The 20,980-nt window shown below is 35.2% G+C and overlaps 2 protein-coding genes across 3 annotated transcripts; both read left to right on the top strand.

Moving 5' to 3' along the window:
• The first annotated feature begins 1,000 nt into the window (after positions 1–1,000).
• Positions 1,001–10,074, top strand: LOC148821172 (cell adhesion molecule CEACAM1-like). Its single transcript, XM_088932689.1, has 10 exons — positions 1,001–1,071; positions 1,818–2,129; positions 2,542–2,811; positions 4,485–4,799; positions 5,213–5,482; positions 6,034–6,138; positions 6,611–6,700; positions 7,650–7,763; positions 8,750–8,860; positions 9,086–10,074. The coding sequence occupies exons 1-10, from the start codon at positions 1,005–1,007 to the stop codon at positions 9,229–9,231; spliced, it is 1,800 nt and encodes a 599-aa protein (XP_088788815.1). The 5' UTR covers positions 1,001–1,004; the 3' UTR covers positions 9,232–10,074.
• Positions 10,075–14,826: 4,752 nt separating this feature from the next.
• Positions 14,827–20,746, top strand: LOC148821171 (uncharacterized). Of its 2 annotated transcripts, none has more exons than XM_088932487.1 (7): positions 14,827–15,054; positions 15,170–15,466; positions 16,978–17,046; positions 17,476–17,580; positions 18,375–18,443; positions 20,112–20,201; positions 20,538–20,746. In XM_088932487.1, the coding sequence occupies exons 1-7, from the start codon at positions 14,961–14,963 to the stop codon at positions 20,615–20,617; spliced, it is 804 nt and encodes a 267-aa protein (XP_088788613.1). In that variant the 5' UTR covers positions 14,827–14,960; the 3' UTR covers positions 20,618–20,746. The 2 variants fall into 2 exon arrangements, with proteins under 2 accessions (XP_088788613.1, XP_088788612.1); XM_088932486.1 differs by having other exon boundaries at positions 20,112–20,234.
• Positions 20,747–20,980: the final 234 nt, after the last annotated feature.

The raw sequence follows: 20,980 nt of genomic DNA, 5'->3' as shown, positions 1-20,980 counted from the left end.
GGCTCCACGGCCGAAACGTTGTGTTCTCTTTCTTCTTTTTTTCAGCATGGAATAAACCTATTACTTGTTCCTTTGCAGCCTACGCATGCTGACGCAGCTACCCACATAATGCAATATAGTCACATTTTGGATCAGCAGAAAGACAACCACTGCCCTCAAACCTACTTGTTCCTGGACATGCAGAGGTTTTTAATCATGGTATTTCTTTTTTTTTCCTTTTCCAATGAAAGTTTGTCCATGTGAGTTTATGGCACGTGCATCTTCCACAGTTATCCCTGCTTTAATATACAGTGCACAGTAATGTTCATTTTTGGCCTCAAGATGCTAATAAAAGTCAATGAATGTGCACCTTTTTAAGCATACAGTTTATGTGTTGAATTATCTTTATAACTAAGTAAATTAGTTGTTATTAGTAAACTAATTGTCATTAGTTGAAATGACAAGAGTAAAACTGCAGGAATGGGTAAATTTTTATTCTGAAGTCTCTGTCAGAGATGTTAGAAGTGGCGCACTTTTGTGTGTATTATAAAAGCTCTTCGGATCTAGAAGAAATAAGATAAACAAGTTTGTCCTTCACTCTTCTACAAACCCTTTTCTTGTGCATTAACCCACAAAATAAGACAGTTCAAGAAATAAAACAACAAAGCCATTTTCCAGCAGTGTATCTGTTCTTCTGTAAGTAAAGTTTTCTGTCTGTACTATAACAGGCAGATAATGTCAAGAAGGTAGACAATGGTCTTTATAAAAGGTGACAAGACGAACGTGAACAGATTGTAACAGTTTTACCAGAAACCTGCTGTACATGTTAGCTAAAGAATTGAGTAGGAAATACCGTATTCCTATTTTAGAGCAACAGAATTTGGAGAAGTGATGCCTCCTAACCGAACTGTTTTCATCTTCTGTGGTTGGTCAAAAGAAAAAAAAACAGGCCAATATGACCTTAATTGTTTCAGAGAGTAAATCCATGCTCAGCCCGAGTTCATTAGCTTGCACTGAGCATTGACATGATTCTCCTTAATGCATGTCTGTTGAATGTGTGGCTCTGTGTGACATTTCTTCACCTCGCCAACTGTAAGTTTTCTGTTTCTTGTATATAATAAACAAAGAGAAGTAGCTTGCTAAATTAAAAATATTTTCTAGACCTGCATAACAACAAACACTGGCTTTTTGATTCTATAGGAAAACTTAGTTTTTACATTAGCTCTAAGGACTGCAGTGTATTAAAGCATTATGAAGTTTGCTGAGATTTGATAATATTATATTGAAATTTGATACCACAATATTAGAAATGAATTGCTCTTGGTGACAAAAAGTCATACACCAAATCCATAAATTAATTAATTTCTAAATTCAATTTCAAAACAAGAAATAAAAATCTCTTTTTCAATTTTAAATGAAAATATTCTAAATAATGCATGGAGACCTAAACCATCAACTCTGAACACATATTGAACTGTGCATTTCAACTCTTGGAAAACTGTATGAGTGAAATGAGTACCTTTGAAGGGAGTGTTACCTTTTTTAGTATTTTTAGTATTTTTGTCTCAAATATAAATATCTCTTTCTTTACATCAGCCTGGTCAACCTCAATGCATTTCTGTTTAACATCAACAAAGACAGAGATTACTGTACGTAACTTACAAAGAATATGTGCCTGTGTTTAATTATCTTGGTGTTGTCTTAACTTTCACTTTCCTGTTTGTCTTTCTTTGACCAGATGCATATTTCTGTCACACAGAACATTTTGCATTGCCCACGTTCAAAATAAAATGACGATACCATGCTTTTATTCATTTTATGGAATATATGTTTTTTAGGCACTAGTGGAGCTAAGAAGGAACATATAATGGCAACCAGAAATATTGGAGAATTTGTGTATCTTTTCCTACCAGACATGCCACTGACCAACATTAAGGATTTAGAATGGAAAACTAAAGACTTTAAAGTGGCAGAGTTCCAAAATGGCATCTCATCTTTACATGATTTATACAAAAACAGAACAACTCTGTTCTCTAATGGAACCCTGAGGTTAGATAAGCCTATCAAAAATGACAGTGGAACTTATACCCTGGATGTTTATGATGAAGGGGAAAATGTGTTCAAGGGTTACATCTGGCTTGATGTACAAGGTAAGTCCTTTTATTAAAGTATGCTATTGATTAATTTTTAATGAAAATCCTCAGAGAATGTGTCAATGATTAGAATGTATATAGATAATTAAAAAAAAATTATTACAGGAAAGAATGTTACATTGGCCTTTAAGATAACTTATAGTGCATGATTTAAGTCTCATACCGTATATATCAACGGATAAAATTTATATCAATATGCCTATATTTGATCAGATTTTAGACTTGGTTGCTGCTGCAACAACAGTTGTAGTTTTCATAACAAAATTTCTAATTTTCCAGTTATATGATTTAAATAATTTGGAAACATTTTTTAAATGAGTAAAATGAAAAATATACATATTGCTCAGAGTATTCTACATTATATAACCAGTTCAGGAGTTGTGTTTTAAAGTTTTTGATTTATTTTCAGAGTCAGTCTCTCAACCTATTGTGAACTCATCCTGTCAAGATGAAGAGCTGGTCAAACTGATGTGTGTGGTGGAGAAGGGAGATAATGTTTCTTACAAGTGGAGTGTAAATGGAACCCCACTTGAAAACGTGCTCACTCCCAGGAATGATGGAGGTGGAATTCTAGCAGTGATAAAAAATAACTCTGACGAATTTACCTGTACTGCAGAGAACAATGTCAGCAGCGAGACAAGTGATCCCTTCAAACCTTCATGTGCTTGGAAAGAAACAGGTTTTATAATCTTTCATTTTTTTTAGTGAAAATCTCATTCAAATGATTTTTTGATACTTTCTTCTTTTTTCCAATCTTTCACTTATTTACAACACATAGTACATACTGTACTGTAGCTACATAGTTATTTCAGGGTATTATCACAAGCAATCTGTTTGTCATTTTGAATTTTTAAATGGGAAATACTTAAATTAACTTCACCAGCAAATCAATTATTCATAAAATAATGATGCTTCTGTATTACAGTGTAATGCATGGAAACCCAATGGTATTAATAACTGCAGTTTAACTTCCCATTTCTCCCTGTCTTTTTTGTGTGGGGTTTTTGCAAAAGAGTCCTTGCTATTAACAGATTGTAAATAGGGATGGTGGTTTACCACAATATACTACAGTATGCTTTATCATTTGTTTTGAGAGCATTTCTGTGTTGAATTTTTTCAGGCAGTTAACACCAGGAGGCTGGAAATTGGTTAATACAGAACATTAAAAAACAGAAATAAAAAGATACTGCATTAATTTGAAGGGCTCTGATGTGCAGTTGCACAAGTTTACTAAAAACACTACAGAGAAACACCTTATTCCTGTTTTAGATCCAGAACTTTTAAGTAATGATGTGTGATGAGTAATAACTGACCTTTTTCCTACTCCTGTTGTCAGTCCCAGAATAAAAGCCCCTAGCAATGTCTTTTTTGTTACTTTGAGTATCTCGTGGTCAGCGTGTGGTTATTTGCACACAATTGACTTTGGAATGTATCTCCTTAATGCAAGTCTGCTTAATTTGCTCCTATATTTGAGATTTCTTCAGACTGCATACTGTAAGTTTTTCTTCTGTGTTTCAAAATTAAATCAATCTGACATTTTGAAATAAGTAAATATAATTGTACAGTGCTTTGTACTGATGCTTTTTGATATTTGATGACAATATGCAGTTTTGGATTTACTCTCAACTACTTTTGCCTATTAACACACCATGGCATTGAAAAATATTTTGCCTATTTTATGAAAATAACCTTGAGTTTAATATCAACTATTACCTCTTAACACAGTATGACATTTAAAAATGAAGAATGCAAATAAATATATACACAATGTCATGAAATTAGACAGTTTCATAAATTATTACCTTGGACCTAATAAGCTAGTACTTAGAGGCAAAAACAGGAAGCAGTATCATCAGAAAAGTATGTATTTAACATTGAACTTCTGTAATGTTTGGAAAAATAAATGAAAAAGGTGAACTGGGATGTACAGCATAGTGTTTTAAGTGCACAGAATCATTTACTTTCTAATAAAATGGTACCATGTACCATGTACCATTTTAAGGAACATTTGGTTATGCAACTTAATAGTAGCATATTTTTAAATGGAAGAATGCTTATGCTGTGCTTCTCTTAATCAAAAGTGAAACACCACATATTGTTGAAAGCCATTATCAACTTCTAATGATTCACTTCTCACATAAATCCTTGCATAAGGTGATAAACATGACTGATGTATGCTTGTATTCTTATTTTACTATTGGTTTACTGTTGCTCTTCTCCTCAAGACGCTTCTTCTTATTTTGTTTTTTTAACTGTGCATGAAGTAGTGTCCTATTTTTATGCCTTCTATAAATGTTGACTGTAAAATATGGCTCATATGATTATTTAATGGTATACTATTTTTGTTTTCAGTCACCAGTGGAGCAAAAGAAGAGTATGTGATAGTAACCAGAAACCACGGAGAGTTTGTGTCTCTTTTCATACCAGAAACACCATCATCCAACATAAACGATTTGGTATGGAAATTTAAAGACATTAGAGTGGCAAAATTACAACCTGGTAATATTATCTTACATGATCTGTACAAACATAGAACAACAGTATTTCCCAACAGCACCCTGAGACTGGACAAACCTCTGAAAGAGGACAGTGGATCTTACATCCTAGAGGTATTTAATAAAGAAGGAAAAAATATTTTCAAGGGCAGTGTCAGGCTAGAGGTACAAGGTGAGTCTTTTTTTAATGTAGTTCATTGGAAATGAAAAGTCTCTGAACCCGTTTTAATGTTAACAGGGTTTGCACTGCATTAAAATTAATACATGAGATTCCTTAATTTATTTAATTCCTCTGGAAAATTAAAATAAACAACAATATTATACACTATTATACACTAGACTGAAGATAAGGAAAATAAAACAATCTGAATTTTTTTACATAGGTAAATATAATTGTATAGTGTATTGTACTGATGCTTTTTGATATTTTATGAAAATATGCAGTTTGGGGTTTAATATCAACTACGTTTGCCTCTTAACACAGCATGACATTGAAACTATTTTGCATATTTTATAAAATATGCACCTTTGAGTTTAATATCAACTACTTGTGTAATATCTTCCAATTACTGAATTCAATTGCAGATCCTGTCTCGCAGCCAGTTATACAAGCGTCCTGTCAAGATGAAGGAACAGTAAGACTGGCGTGCACAGTGCAGAAAGGAGATAATATTTCTTTTCAGTGGAGTTCAAATGGGGCCCCACTCAATAGCAGCCTTGGAACCACTGATGATGGACATAGTGTTCTTATTGCAATCAAAAATGTCTCTGAGGAGCTTTCCTGCACTGCGGAGAACAACATCAGCAGACAGACAAGTGCTCCCCTGAAGCCTTCTTGCTTTTCAACATCAACAGGTTCTGAATCCTACTGTAAATTGTCCTAATGAAAAAGCCATTGCCTTATGTTATTTATGACATTTGAATCTTCCTAGAATTCTATCATTGATTTTTTGTTTCAAGTAAACTTTAACATTAAAATGAAATGTTAAATGAAACTATTTTTCCATTAGATGAAGCAATAGACATGAAATATCAATACTCATATTACACTGCTGTGAAACATAACATGGTCAAGTCAATAAGACATTAAAAAAGCATACAATTCCTGGAGATTTAGACTGTAAAATGTGCAGGTCCAGGAACCTATTGTGTTAATGTTGGTGTATGCTCATAAAATTAAAGAACAAAATGTGCACCATATAATAAATAAATATGCACACATACTGTATGCAAACATTGTATGCAACAAGAAGAAGAGAATGCTTATCACTACAGCTTGAAAAGAATTACAAAACTACAAAAATGTTGTTTGCCGAGGTTCAAATAACCCTTGTATTTTGTTTCTGTTACTTGTGTTTGTGCACTATTAATGTTAACATTGATTATCTCTTTCTTGAATAAACCAGGTCTTCTCACAATCTTATTCTGCCTAAGTGGAACTCTCATCACAGCTTTGGTGTTTTTGGGGATCCTCCTTATAACCAGTAAAGTAAAAAAAAGACCAAAAAAAGGTAGGAAAAAGAAAGTAAAAATTAATGGTAACACTTCAGAATAGGAGAAAGAATGACTACTTTTTTACTGAGAATAGGGTTTGTTGAGCGCTGGTGAATGTTTAATAAATTACTTATTAGTGTTATATGATGGGTTTGTGTTAGTTTTCACTAAGGAAAGTTAATAAATTCATTTGTCATTGTTGCTCATTATCCTTCGTAAATCCTAATATATCATTCATGCAAAACACATGGTTTACAAGTATTCTAAAGTGTTACAAGTTCATTGTAAATAGAAACACATTAAAAGGAGTATTTTTAATTAAATCTTTCAAAGCACAAAACATCATTTTTCCTGTAATTGCACCTTTTAATCAATGTGAAATTTAAAAAAATGTATTCATTCAGCATTATTTATGATACATTTTAGAATTGTATTATTATAATTGTTTAAATGTTTTATTGTTCATGTTCTTTTCTTATATTAAAAAAGGGCAATACAATGTAGCTGACAAAGAAAGTAAGGGGAATGGAAAATGTACGTCTTTCCCATCATTGGCATCAATAGAAACACCCATAAAAGGCAAGTTTATCCAAACAATATTTTATGATAAATGCAGATTTCTTGTAAGTTTTTATCTGTGCTTATTAATATGGGTGAATATTACTTCATCTGTCTATAGTTCACAGAAATCCAAAGTTTTAGTGGAAAATTGCTTGAAAGAATCAAAGAGGTCACCACCTTCTGTCTATTGACATGACTAAATAATTAGGAATTAATACTTTAATCTCTTGATGCTATTATAAATATCAAGACTATTGCATTTATATATCACTGTTTTTTATTCTTTACCCTTTTCATAAATGCAATTGCTTCTCATATCAACTTTTTTCTGGTCTCAAAAAATTGACTCTTTTCTTTTAATAGTGATCCTTAAATGAAATGAACAGAACTATGTTTAATGTACAGTATATACCATACGTTGTATATGAAGTTTAATATAGTTCAGTCTGACAAAGTCTGCAGGTATGAATGACATTACTGGAGCTCAGTGAATTCTCAGCTAATATCAGTTCAGTACAATACAATTTCAACATCATAGGGTTACAAGAGCTTTTTTACCGTTTAAACCACCAATTAGCCCCATCCAATTGTTTCCTTAGTGGGTATACTGTAAATATAAATTATTCTTATCATCCTTATTTCCTTTTTGCAAGAACATTTGAGCTTTTAAAGTCCTCAGAAATATGCAGCTCATTCCATGGGCAGTTACTGTATAGTTGTGTGTATCTAACAATAATAAAGTTGGACAAAACTACTCAGATGCATGACAGAGATCTGTTTTGGTCAGAGATTAGCTCTGGTCAGCATTGAATGCTAAAAATCAGCCACACCAGCAATGCAGCATAACCATGGACTAATAATCTTTTCTCTTTCTATTGTGAAGGTCATTTACCAAATATCAGTCTCTATCAGTAGAGATAATATGAGAAATATATGTACAGAAAAGCATGCCTTTTTTCTTTTTTAGAAGATGTATATGTTGACATGGGCTTACAGAATATGGCAGAAAGAAGTAGAATATCAGAGCAGCACAGCTTTTCATCTGCTGAAGTAGCACCTGAGGGAAAGACACCACACCAAGGCAAGCACCGCCCCTGTGCTATTACACTTACAGCACAAGCTATTATAAGAATATGCACTTCTACTCAACAAATTGAACAAAGCAAAAGTTCAACCTAAGAGCCGTAAACTGGCCTCGGAAATGCTAAAAAAATGTTTAATAGCATTCAACCACCCAGACCACCACACGTACTGTATCAAAGTCTTTATGCAGTGTTTTGCTGCATCCTCGACAAAACCTACTGAGACATACTAAAAGTACCAATGATTAAAGTCTCACTTGCTTAATAAACTGAGATATAACATTGTACTGTACAATGCAATACTGTTCCAAGGATACACAGAAGTGAGGATACACTTCTGATGAATCATTATCACCATGGAGTTGTGAAGTAATACCAATGGAACAGTATGTTTTTATTTTTGTTCTCAATATTAAACAACAACTCCAAGAATGGCAGACAAATAAATTGCCATTTGTCCATCTGGCAAATTAACATCAATAATATAAGGTAAAAAACACAGTATTACTGTATATATTGACTTAATATTACTTTATTATTAAGCGTGAGTTGCCTTCGTGGAATGTTATTGTTTCCTTTACAATTCCTTTAAAGTCACTAATACACTGCAATGTATACGGCACACATATTGTTGCCTCGAGAGAATGTTTACTCATGGATTGGATTGGACCTGCTGAATCTTATGACATTTCCAGGTGATCTTACATGTTATTCATGTTATGGCTACTATTACATGTCCTTACAAGCCATCACAGACACAGGAACGGCTAAGGATTATGATGTGATCATGATCTCCTGAGATGTTAAGGGATGACATTTAGTTTGCTGTGAGAATAAGAGGTGAAAGCAATTTAAGCTATCCAGAAACATCTGAAAAGAAAAAAAGAAAAAAGAAAGTGATTCAGTGCTAATAATACCCCTTTTGTCTTACTTCCTGTAGTCCACAAATAGGAACCATTTTATCTGGTTTTGTTTTTACCAATAGAGGAAGAATATGTTGAAATGAGTAATACCTTGAATCGAAAGAAACGGTTCCTTGGAGAGAACAGTTCCGGATTCAAATCGCTGCAGCTCAACAAGGATCTGTCTGACCAAGGCAAGTGTGGACCTTCAAAGCATCAAATTCAGTATACAGTACTGAAAGCCACAGCATGGGCTAATTGTATCATATCGTTACAAAGCAAAGTATATTAATCAAAGAGCATTTTCAGCTTCTGAGCTGTATATCAAATATGTAACAATATTATGTAGTACGTACAATTTAGTGTGGAAAGTTTCCCACAGTCATGGAATAATCTTAATCATTTCTAATGCTTTTTAGGGGAAGAAAAACATACTGATACAGAAGTGAAGACCCAAGACAGCTCTGATGTAATTTATGCTCAGATTCACATTCAGAAGACTGGCATTGCCAGACAAACAAATTCATCACCAGTTCTGTCTCATAACGTGATATATTCTAATTAACAAAATCTGGCGCTTTCCTGGCTAATATTTAACATGAGTTTTAATGTTCAATAAACTAACCTAATGGATTGTTCTGTGGAATGTAACTTTTGTTCTGTTTGCTTAGGCCTAAAATCAAGTTACTGTTGATGTTAAAATTATTTAAAATCAAACTCCTACATGATGTTGGTTTTGTATTTATGCTACCAGATCTGTAGATTTTTCATGTACACTTTTGCATTTCAGAATATCTTGTACCTCTGATCCACAGTTGTAATAAAATAGATCAAATCCAGACAAATGGATAATAAATGACACTACAAGCTAAAAATCTATTTCAATGTTGAGGTACAAATGTAGGTACTGGCCAACAGTTTTTAATTAATTCAAAAAATGTTTAAATTTTATTTTAGTTTCAGCACAGAAAATTGAAAAATAATGGTACCATGTAAAAGTAGCACTGCTGCCTCACTGCTCCAGCATACTGCATTTGATAACAGCTTTTGTGTCTTCATTGTGTCTCCATGACTAGTTACTAGAATCTCTGATTTTCCCCAAAGACCTAAAGATTTGGCTTATTTGGCTTACCTTTATAGGGGAGTGGAATTCAAGGCCTTCTGTTTATTGGGGAGTTCATCCTCTGTAAGCCAATACAGTCTACAGGAATACAGATAGAATCCACTCTCTTCTTGCCTTCTGTTGTTCCAGTGTTCAAAAATACTAAATGTATTGCAGTTAACAGTGGTGATCAGAATAAAATGTCATGTAGCATTTAATATATTATTCCAGACTTTTCAAAAATGTAACTGTAAAGAAAATATTCTGTTATTACTGCAATCTGAAAATAAAATGGAAATATGAAATTAGTTCGACTCATACATAATTGTTTGGTCCCAAATAATAATTTGTAAGATTTTTTGTCGTGTTTGCTCCTGCTGGAGCTCACTGGAGTGAACTAGCATCGACATGGGAGCCAGCCAGCCACATATCCACTCACCTGTCTCTCAGTGCTGATTGCCATGGATGCCTATCTGATGGGAAACCTGTACCACCTGGTACGCCTGCTAAATTATGACCATGTCCAACTCATGTGGTTCAGGTGTCACGGGAGCCGGTCCCGACTCCCGTGTAGTGCGTAGTTTAGATGGTAAAATCCGGAAGTGACTAGAAAAGGGCTATGGGGAAAACATGGATAGGAATGGAAGAGATGGCGAACAGGGGGCGGTGCCGACAGTGATCCAGGTGCATGGGGGAGCGCAGGCGAACAAGTCCAAACAAGGGAAGTCCAAAACGGGAAACTAGGGTGCAGTCCAGGGTCCAAGTGCTGGGAGATCCATCCAAGACACATGATTAAAAGCAGGAACGGGATCAGGGACAGGAACATGAAAATTAAAAACCGAATGACAAGGCCACACGCTCCAAGTCCCGGAGTCAGCTGGTCTGGACGCCGTTTGGAACCCTAAGCCCTCATGCCGCGGACGTAGGATGACCTGATGCTAGGCGGGCCTCCAGGCATCCGTATTCCAATGCAGAGCCCTGAGCTTCCAGACCACCGGGCTAAAATAAAGGATGGAACAAGGGGCAGGTGAATGTGATAATGAAACTAACACAAAAGGGTCGGAGTGCCCTCTGGAGGAAGGATGAGAATCATGATATCAGGTTATTTAATCTCTGATCTGGGAGTGCCATGGATTCTAGTATAGTTTGTGAAGATCCTAGCTTTGGTAATTTTTTTGCTGAGTCCTGAGTCTCACTGGGTTTCTTATGGGATTCCTGATCCTCACTTTGACCTGACTGCGTTTATTGGATTCTCAATTTCTGCTTTATGCTGTGTTTTTAGTTTATGAACTCTGCTTGTGTTCTCAATTCTGATTGTGGATTTCCCATGTTGCTGCACTTCTGTGTCTACATGGCCTTGAACCTGCCCACTTTGGATTTCGACCCTGAACTGTGCACACTGTGCTCATGCTATCCTGCTCAATCTGACCATGTAAGCCTGTTGCCAGCCTGCACTAGGGTTTATATTTTTAACTACAATCTGCTGCTTTATTCCATCTCAAGCATTGGACAGTTTTCTCTTACTACTCTATACATTTAAATGGTAGAAATATACATATTTCAAAAATCTTGGAGCAGTTGCAACTTATCACACACACTATCAAGCACCAAGGAAGAACTTCAAAGAGTTTTCCATCCTCCAGGATTGGGAACACAGTAGTAGAAGAAAAGTCATTTATACATCAAAGCTTTGTCCTAAGGCTGAAAAACTTTATTAAGAGGCTTTACACCACCTGTGTAAAAGAACACACCTTGAATAGTTCCCAAGTGTTAAAGCTGATCAACTCAGTTAGCACAAAATTGGTCTGCATCTGAAAAGTCTTCCTGCCTGCTATGCTGTTCAAAGGAAAATGAAATTAGATACTTCTGTAGTGTTTCAGTTTCGTTTTATTTAACTTTATTCTTAATTAGAAATGGCATTACTTTGTTATTAAATATCTACACATAGTTCAATATAATTGTAGAGAATAGGTGCACCTGATTTCTCTCTGGAAATGTAGCTATTGCTTGAAAATACAGTACATATGGATTCACCACACACAATAATATGAGCCAAGGACCTAATGTTGATGAAGGATTAGAGAGAAGAAGATGTAGAACATAGAACAGATAACAAGGCTTGTCCTACTCTATCTCCTTGACCTAATTGATCGGGGTCTCACCTGTCCACCTCCCACAATATAACCCAAATACTTTTTGGCGGGTTGACGTGTAAGCTGGCATCAGCAAGTAATGAAAACATGGCTAGGTAGTGTAATAGATTCCCAGGCCTCACTGAAGATTACCAGGTTGTCCAAGTAGGCAGAGGCATACAGGAGGTCGAAGTAGGCAATCCATTATCCGTTGAAATGTGGCTGAGATCAAAGGGCAGGACTTTGTAATGGAAAAGACTGGTGGGTGTGGAAAAGGAAGTTTGGGTTTAGCCTCTTTCACAGAGGGATCTCCCAATAGCCCTTAGTCAAGTCATGGTCCCATGAGATTCATGGCTATATGCAAAAGGGGTTCTTCTATAATAGATAAAGGTTGGAACGAGGCACAAAACTGGGCTTGGGCAGCTTAGCTGAGAGTCAGGGCAATTCTGACAGAATATGTCAGCATAAATCTCCAGCCAGAAGAACCTTTTTAAAATTCTGTCTTGTGCTTTATCAACCCCTAAATAACTACCTAATAAGTGCAAGTGTGTAAGTTATAAAAAAATAACAATTTTTCTGCGGCACTAAGTGCCTCTCCTTATTTGGGACATTCAGTTGGTACAGGAAGGTAATCTTTTGTGTCCCATGACAGGTGTTCTTTTTACCCCTACACCCCTACACAGAAGGTGGGATCTTACAGTGTATCTCGTTAAAACTGTTTGGTTATCAGTTCCATCACCCGGGTGTCAAGGCTGGTTCAGTGGATTGAGAAGTCCCAGATCTGCCAAAACAAAAGAATCATAAAGTAGATTCAGAGTTAGATTCTGTGTGGTTACCCCTTTTCTTATCCACTCTTGAACAGCACAGATTCCCCTTCTAGGTTGAGATGATTGTTTTGTTGTACTTGGGGTTATCCGCTATGGTGGTCCTCGATTGTCATTTCGGTACGTCCACGTTTCCTCCCTTGTTTGGTAGGGCATCCTAAATCAAAGTGCCTGTTAAATGCAATATCAGGGAGAACTGAGAAAGAGAAAATAGTGTAAACCCGGAACCACAGCTGCTTAGTGAAGGGATGACTTTTTGATCACCATGCATGCTAGCTATGGAGGGGGTACAAGACACGTCGCACTCCCTGAGTCAACCAAGGCCCATATTAAGTGGTCATTTAAGAGGACCCTCTCTGTAAATGAGCTTTCCGTAGATAGGTGTTACTTTATTAGATTTTCCAACTGATGGAACACATTACCATCCATTTTCTCGCTTCCTTTGCCAGAGCAGGAGCTAGCCTCCTAGTTTTCTTTCCTACAGTGAGAGGCTGGGTGGCATAGGTTCTGCTCCAGACCATTCAAGGAATGAGATGACAACTCTAGGGACTTGGCATATGGAGAGACCCCTCTTCATTCTTCATTTAATCTCTACTACGTTCCCTTTCATGTGTAGTACTTGGACTATAAACGTAACCCCCTCTGTTTCTGGCAATTTTGGTGGCTGAAAGATGACATTCCAGGGATACCATGAAATCGTAGGCAGTTTGAGGGTCTGTCTTTCTAATGGTCTGATGGATTTTATGGGGTAACTGATGGAAGTACATGTCCAGTACTAAATATTTGACTGTTTGGGTTTGACTAAGGGCTTCAGGTTCCAGCCACTTTTTAGCCAAATAAATTATTTCAAACCTTTGAGATCAAGTGGAGATATTGGGGTTATAACATCATTTGTGGAATCTTATAGCTCCCTACCTTGCTAGGATTTAGGCTTTCAGTAGTTTATAATATGAGGCGGTAGCGCCATCAAGATCATAATACACTTATCACGAAAGAGGTTATGATATTAGCCCAGTGATTTCTATCCCTAGGTTGAGCCTTCTAGAGGACCACTAAATACCCCACTGCATCCTGGGGGGTCATCTTCTGGAGAATGTGAGCAGGTTGCATCTGCAGTTGGGTTGAGGGTGTCAGGATCCACGGTGTTGAAATTATCCTCTCTATCATCTGATATCATCATCTTCCTCAATATATTCCTGCTGGTAGCTAGTCTGTGCCATCAATGCCTCCTGGAAGACCTGGAAGCTGTGCTTGAAGAATACTCTGAGCCCTCTGTTGTAAGCTGTTGGCATCCTGTTGAATGGTGACAGACTTTGCAAGGGTCTGGACCACTTCCTCAATAATGGAGAGACAGTCTGTCATTGACCACTTGTTCTAGTTAGCCCCACAATGGGTACCAAAATGTTGCAGTGCGGGGTTTTGGTGGAGTTGCTGGTGTTGCCAGTTTGAGTCAATGTGTCTTGAGATAGAAGACTGGTGAGAAGAAACTGTGAGGAAAAATGAATTCCTTTTTAAAACAAACTTGTGTAGCTTGATAAAATCTGTTTTGCTTTCTGTAAGAGAGGATGGAAAATTGCCTTGGCCGGAGAGCCATGTGGATCTAGGAGATCTAGATGTGGGTCTAGGACAAATGCCAGAACATCTGCATATGCACCTTATATTCCTACTCTTTTGAGTAAGAACCAAGCCAAATTCCTTATCTTTTGAGGCCCTCTAGTTGTGACCAGTGGAGTTTGAGTTCATTGGATCTCCACTGTATTTTATATTTTTTATTAAAAACTTTTTTTCTCTTGAAGCACATCGTGGTGATTTTCACATGAAAGCCATAAAATATTAATTCCTATTATTCTCTTATTTAAAGAAAGTAAATCAAGAAGTTCTTGCAAACTATAGAAAATCTTAAACTTTTATTTTTTCTTGTTTATAGTGTCACACCCCCACCAGCCTCTTTTGAATTGAAAGGCATGTTTTCATGTTACCTAAAACTTCTTTAGTTACGGAAATATACAAGGAACTATCTCTTCAAGAGTGTGAGAACATGAGCTGGTGTTTAAACAGGCAGACAAAGCTGACCACAGGCTGAGAAGTAAAAAATGTATCATTTCCTATCTGCTTTACAAATTGAAACCCTTGGCAGCATGCAATATGTGTATCATTATTAGATGTAAATAATGCATTTAAATACTCTTGGGAAATTTAGAGGAATAGCAACTTAAATGCAAAACATTAGTATATCATGTTTGCTCTCCAGTTACAAAATATTAATGCAATGCTTTATATTAAAGGCTTTAGTTTTTGGATGGTGCTTCTATTTTCTGTCACAGAATATGGTAAGTTCTTTTTTGTGATGCTGCTTCATAGCTTCATTTTAATTTATAGTGCATACTATAAAGTGGATAAAGCATAAGTGGATTAATGTGATTTTTCTTTTCATAATGAATTCAGTCGGTACTGAAGAGAATAAAATTGCACATGGTCAACTGAGATCCGTGGTTTTTCTACATCCATCAACACCCAAAAATATGTCAGAGGCAACATGGAAAAAAGAAAACATACTGGTGGGGAAATTTAAAAATGGCATCTCTCGCCCTACATATAAATATAAAAACAGGGCTGAGATTTTCAGAAATGGAACCCTCAAACTCAACTGCATCGTAAAGGAAGATTTTGGAATTTATTCCTTGGACCTATATGACAAAACTGGAAAGAATATTTTCAAGGATAATATCACACTGAAAATAGGTAAGATTTATTTTCATAATGTACTGTATTTGGTGACAGGAATAATCAAAGCATTAGTATTAAAATTTATTATTCGTGCACTTTAAAAATAACACACATGCTTATACATGAGCAAAATTGTAAGAATTAAGAAATTGAATATGTAATAATAATATACAGTATAATGATATCCCGTGTATTAAAAGTGGAATTTTGTTACAGGACATAATTCAAGCAAAACATAATGGGTAAGCTTATTCTCTCTGTATGACTCAGTCCTCAAATCAGTATCTACTAATATATATTTTGCTTGATTGACAGCTGTTAATTAATAAAATTTCTGTACGCAGAGATGATGTACTGTCACTGTTATTTTACATCTTTCTCACAAATAAAAACACATTCTATACCAAACCCGCAAAATCTATTTCACAGGTTTTAGAAATGCTGACACTCACGGGTCAAAAATATTAGGAATCTTCAAGAAAAAAAGTGATTTTGATGTTGTTTCATGTTATTTATTCATTAATCATTTATTGTAAGTTTGTATATTGCAGGTAAGGTTCAGAATGCAAGACTTGAATACAGGCTGGACTGGATCAAAGGGAAAACATACACATAGAAATTCTAAGGGACAATTTATTGACTTGTCTTTTCCAGAAAACAAAACACAAATACGCACATACAGTACCCACACCTAGGGCTACTTTTCCCAGATGGTTTCAAACAGAGAAAACCAAAGCACCCAGAGCAAACCCACACAAACACATGGAGAGCATACATACTTCATGCAGATAGCAGTCCAGGTCCAGAATTGAACTCAGGGCCCCAGTGTTGCAAGGCAGTAATGCTAAGTATTGCATCACCATCCTTTCCCTTATTATTATTGTTGTTACAAAACAATAACAACACAAAAAATTACATTTAAGCAGATATACCACCTGAGATCAGATCCTTTTTAATCCATGTGGATCAGACCAAATATCATGTAATTAAAACTATAAGAAAATAAAATGGCTGTATAAAACAAACAAGAAGAAATAAGGCTGAAATTTGTTTCTCACTTTAGCTACCACAAACTGAAATGAGCAGAGACTAAAAAAGGTACCAAAAAAGTACCACGCCTGATATACTTTAACTATTAGGCTTTACTAAATTAACTTTTTATTTCCCCTTGTTTTCTGAAGGATGTTATTTCAAAATCTTTTAATCTTTTATTTTTAAATCAAACTACAGTTGAATAAACTTAACGCACAAAGCCTTTTAAAAATGCTTCATTTTCTATCTTTTTCAAATCATAGCTTTAAACTTAGTCTTAGTAGTTTTGTAGTTGTCAGAGTAGTAGTTTTTTGCAGATTAATATTGAGCAATTTAGTCAGACAGTTAAAGAATACACTGGAAGAAAAACCGTTGCTCTCATCATCTCAAAATGTTTTTCAATGCAAACATAAGAATTAATTCTGATCATTAAGAAAAATACAGTTTTACTTAATTCGGTGTTTCTTTTATGATTGTTGTTCATGGATATTCAGGCCTTCAGAGTTTTTTAAACATATCCTGTCCAATCAGTGGGAATGATGATGAAAATACCATAAAGAGAGGTAAGAACTGAACACTGTTGAATACTGTTGGAAACTTGCTTTTGTGTAGCACTTTGAGGTCCACATTTTAACTGTGCCTCGCAGTACACATAATTATTTTTGAATGTAATACAACAAACAAGATTTCTAGCTAAAATGCAGCCAAAACCAAAATGTAGAGCAGTTTATGTTTACTTTTAGATTGTTTCTGCCTTGATTTTCAATGTATTTCTATAAATCAATGGCATGCATTATTTCATCACTTAAGTCACCAATGTTTATTGTTACTTTCAGTTGTCTAGCACATTATTTATGATCTATCCATTACTGAATTTGTCTTTCCAGATTTTCACATTATCATTGATGTACTTTCCGAAAACTGCTGTGCCCTTCCAGGATAAAATAATCACTACTGTCATTTTGCTTGCTATTTGTCTTGTTTTGAAACAGCTCGCAGTTTACTTTTCATCTGGGTGGGAATCGACGTTACTGTTGTCATATTATCATACATTATTTTAAACCTACGGAAGAAACTGGAAGAAAAGAGAAAAGAAGGTGAGATTACCCATATTGACACTTTGAATGTCCTGTTTTCCCTCAACACATTATCAAATAGTAGAAAGAAAATATCAAAGTCCTTTATGAATGTAATCAGTTGACGAGTTTTGGAATAAAAAAACAAACAAGCGACAAAACAAGTACAGTACATGTAGATGATTTCACAGATTGTCTAATACAGATTCAGTTTATTTCTGATGATAATCACTTGTCCCCCAAAGGGTTCTTCAGCTTGATTGCATTTTTATTTAAAAGGAAGTCTGTGGCTTAGTCACTGCCAAAACCACAGCATTGAATATGGCAGCTCAATTTCACTTTCAGAAGAGGGTTACAACACCTTCAACTATTACAAATTATTTTTATAGTACCCCGAACTTCCTCATTGAGAACAGGCGTAAGAAACAGCATTTAAATTTAATAAATTAATTCTGTATTAGATAAACTGTAAAATCAGATATCTCTGCTTTGTTTTTTAACTATGAACCAACTCAGAGTCCGGCATTCCACTTGTGCTGTACTTGTTTTTGTTGCAGAAGTATCTCATTCTAAAACCTTTTGTCAAATGTTTTTCTGAAAGGACTTTGATTTTTTTTCTTTTTTGCCCCCCTGGAGATGAATAAAGTATTTTGAAATTAATTGAATTTCAGTCATTAATCTGTGCATGACTGGGGAATGAAATAAATCTGTCATGTTGAAGTATCCCCACAAGAGTTGCTGATCACTTTCAACAAAAATCCTCATTGCACCTCAAAAACCTCATTGCAATATACAGTACATGGTTCTTCTTTTAGGAAACAGGGAACTCCATTTTCATTTGAACCAACCAAGAGAGGCTGAGAGTCATGCATATAGGCTGGAAGGTACGAAATACTCCATTTAAAAAGTTTATTGCTCTTCAGAATCAAGTTATTATGCTGTTTTCATTTTTAAAAGGTAGGTAGTAATAGTGCTTTAAGTGTGCACACTTTTCTTTAAATAAGTTTTTTTTCAGAGTTATATTAACCTTCTAGTTGCATAATAAAATGAAACATTCGAGTGTAAGCAAGCAACTACACACACCATGAATAGAACATAATAAAAGGCAGTAGGAATAGAAGTCATTGAATCCATCTTATCTCAAGAGCTGTTTATTGCTGCATCACAATCACACACCCAGTGGTCACTCTCTAAAAATTTTTGAAGCTTCAAGTTTTTACTACAGAGCTCAAGATCCTAAACTAGGAATGGCAAACAAAGTATGCTTCTGAAGCAGTCAAAAGAAATGCAACATGGCCTCATATACAGTACAGTTACTCACAGAACAGCTATGGTACTCTAATTCCCGTGATCAGGTTTGAAAGGGAAAGGTTTTGCAATGATTCTCTATTGAGCCTGGCTATGGTCAGCCAAGTGGATGGAAAAGCCTGCAGATAGAAGCGACAAGCAGATACAATAGATTAACTGAGGCAAACAACACAGAAACAACCAGTCAATTTCTCTGTTTAACCTCGTTTAACCTCTTGATCATTTAACCTCTCTACTTAACCCTCTGTCTTGTTTTAGAAAAGATGTAAACAAGTGAGTGATACGAGTACACCCTATGCAAACAAATAATTACATGGAAATGGACAAACTGAGCATTAATGAAGACAGTAAATCCACATACAAGCAAAATACATACAGCAAATTAGTGCTTATTATTGCCAAAGACAGGGCATTCATACAACACAGCAGCAAAGCGAAGCCGGTCTAACCAGCTGCCTTTATGTCTTCTTGTCCTTCAGCTTTACCGGAATAGGAAATGACACAAAACAGACTCAACTTTACTAACTACCTGCTATAATAAGAAAAGTCAAAAGCCCATCTTGTTTATATGTTTCTAGAATCTTAAAATACTCAATAATATAATTGAATTCCATCTACTAATTTTAGCCTTGCCCTGAACCTATCATGTGTGGTTTGTGCTTCTGTTACCATATTCACAGCTTTTCTTTGTGTCTGCCTATCATGCGAAAATGTGACAGGTTGTAGGTCACTGATGTAAATAGAAAGAGCAGCAGTCTTAGAACCGATCTTTGTGGTAGCCCTACTGCATTCTGAGCTCACACCCTTTATCAGTACTCTGTGTTTTCTGTGCTTTATCTGGTATTTAGCTATGTGTACAATCTCATGGCTTCCTACAGCTTAAAATCTGTATCCTTATTAGTCTTGATGCAATATGTGCACATCAATTAAATAACAGTAATCAGCTTTATCTGCTCTACAGGTTCTCCCTTAAAAGAGCTCTGAGGGTCTTGATCTATTTTTTTTATTGGAGAATAAATCCCCTGAAGTATTAAGTAATACATTTCAGGATCACATCTAAAAAAAAATATATTTTTGATCATGTGAAGTAAAAAAAAACAGTAAAGAAATGGGAGAGTTTGTGGTTGGATGAACTTGGGTGGATAAAGCAGAAAATAAAAACTACAGTATCTGAACTTTGTTTTAATGTTTTACTATGGGACTGTCCAGCTCAATAACTCATTCAGCTATTGGATTCTTTGTAGATGCAGAAAAGAACATCTATGTTGAAATGCATGTGTCGAAAAATGTGATTAAAGAAGACAAAGAGAAAGATGTTAACTCTGCATTAAAAGGTGAATGCCTGAAGAGGTTTACATCAAATTGTGGTAAATCCCATGAAGTGACAAATTAATCAAATTAATCTAAATAGTCTTAGTTAAACAGAGGTGTGATTTTTATGTTATAGTACCACTGGGATTTCTTACCCTGGTATCTGTACAAAATAGATTTATTGTCAAAGTTGAGTAAAACATCGTAACTTCTAATTGTAACTAATTCCATTGTATAGATCCTGCTTCTTATTTTAATCATCGTAAAGCATGAATCAAAATGTTCTGTATTACACTGAAAAATTAAATCAAAGGAATAATGTTTGAGTTTACATTGATGGTTTTTTTTAACTCTTCTAGGTCTTCCTGAATTTCACTCATCTTTCTTCCATGAGGCAAGATATGATTCAACAACAGAAGCAGAAGATATATATGTATGAAAATATAATGTTGTGAATCAATTGAACTCCTTAATTTATTTTATTGCAATGCCACCTTTTCTTATGAAATAACCAAAATCTTCTTCATTCATGTTCTTGTTAATATTATATAATTCTACTTTTGGACACAGTCAGCAACAGCATATTGTTTAACCATTATAAGCATGAACAAATACAGTACTTTTAATGTGCAGATTGGAAATGTTGCTCTTACTGTTCAATGCTCTTAAAATCCACGGTTAGACCATGTTTCAATGTTATATCTGAATAAATTAGTTTTTTTCTCTTTTTTTCTTGCTTGATTCAATTATTAATAAATTGATATACAAGGTACTGTTAAATGAATAAGAGATTATATGCACA

Source organism: Atractosteus spatula, chromosome 14, assembly GCF_055471065.1.
Source record: "Atractosteus spatula isolate fAtrSpa1 chromosome 14, fAtrSpa1.hap1, whole genome shotgun sequence".
Lineage (NCBI taxonomy): Eukaryota > Metazoa > Chordata > Actinopteri > Semionotiformes > Lepisosteidae > Atractosteus > Atractosteus spatula.
Note: the sequence above shows the minus strand (reverse complement) of the source record. Positions and strands in the feature narration are given on the sequence as shown.

Bases quoted from the DNA above. Each gene is read 5' to 3' on its own strand.
- LOC148821172 (XM_088932689.1), top strand. From the start codon at position 1,005: ATGATTCTCCTTAATGCATGTCTGTTGAATGTGTGGCTCTGTGTGACA. The intron at 2,812-4,484 runs GTTTTATAATCT...TTTTGTTTTCAG, and splicing joins ATGTGCTTGGAAAGAAACAG to TCACCAGTGGAGCAAAAGAA. The intron at 6,701-7,649 runs GCAAGTTTATCC...TTTCTTTTTTAG, and splicing joins AATAGAAACACCCATAAAAG to AAGATGTATATGTTGACATG.
- LOC148821171 (XM_088932486.1), top strand. From the start codon at position 14,961: ATGTTTGCTCTCCAGTTACAAAATATTAATGCAATGCTTTATATTAAA. The intron at 15,055-15,169 runs GTAAGTTCTTTT...TAATGAATTCAG, and splicing joins ATTTTCTGTCACAGAATATG to TCGGTACTGAAGAGAATAAA. The intron at 17,581-18,374 runs GTGAGATTACCC...TTCTTCTTTTAG, and splicing joins GGAAGAAAAGAGAAAAGAAG to GAAACAGGGAACTCCATTTT.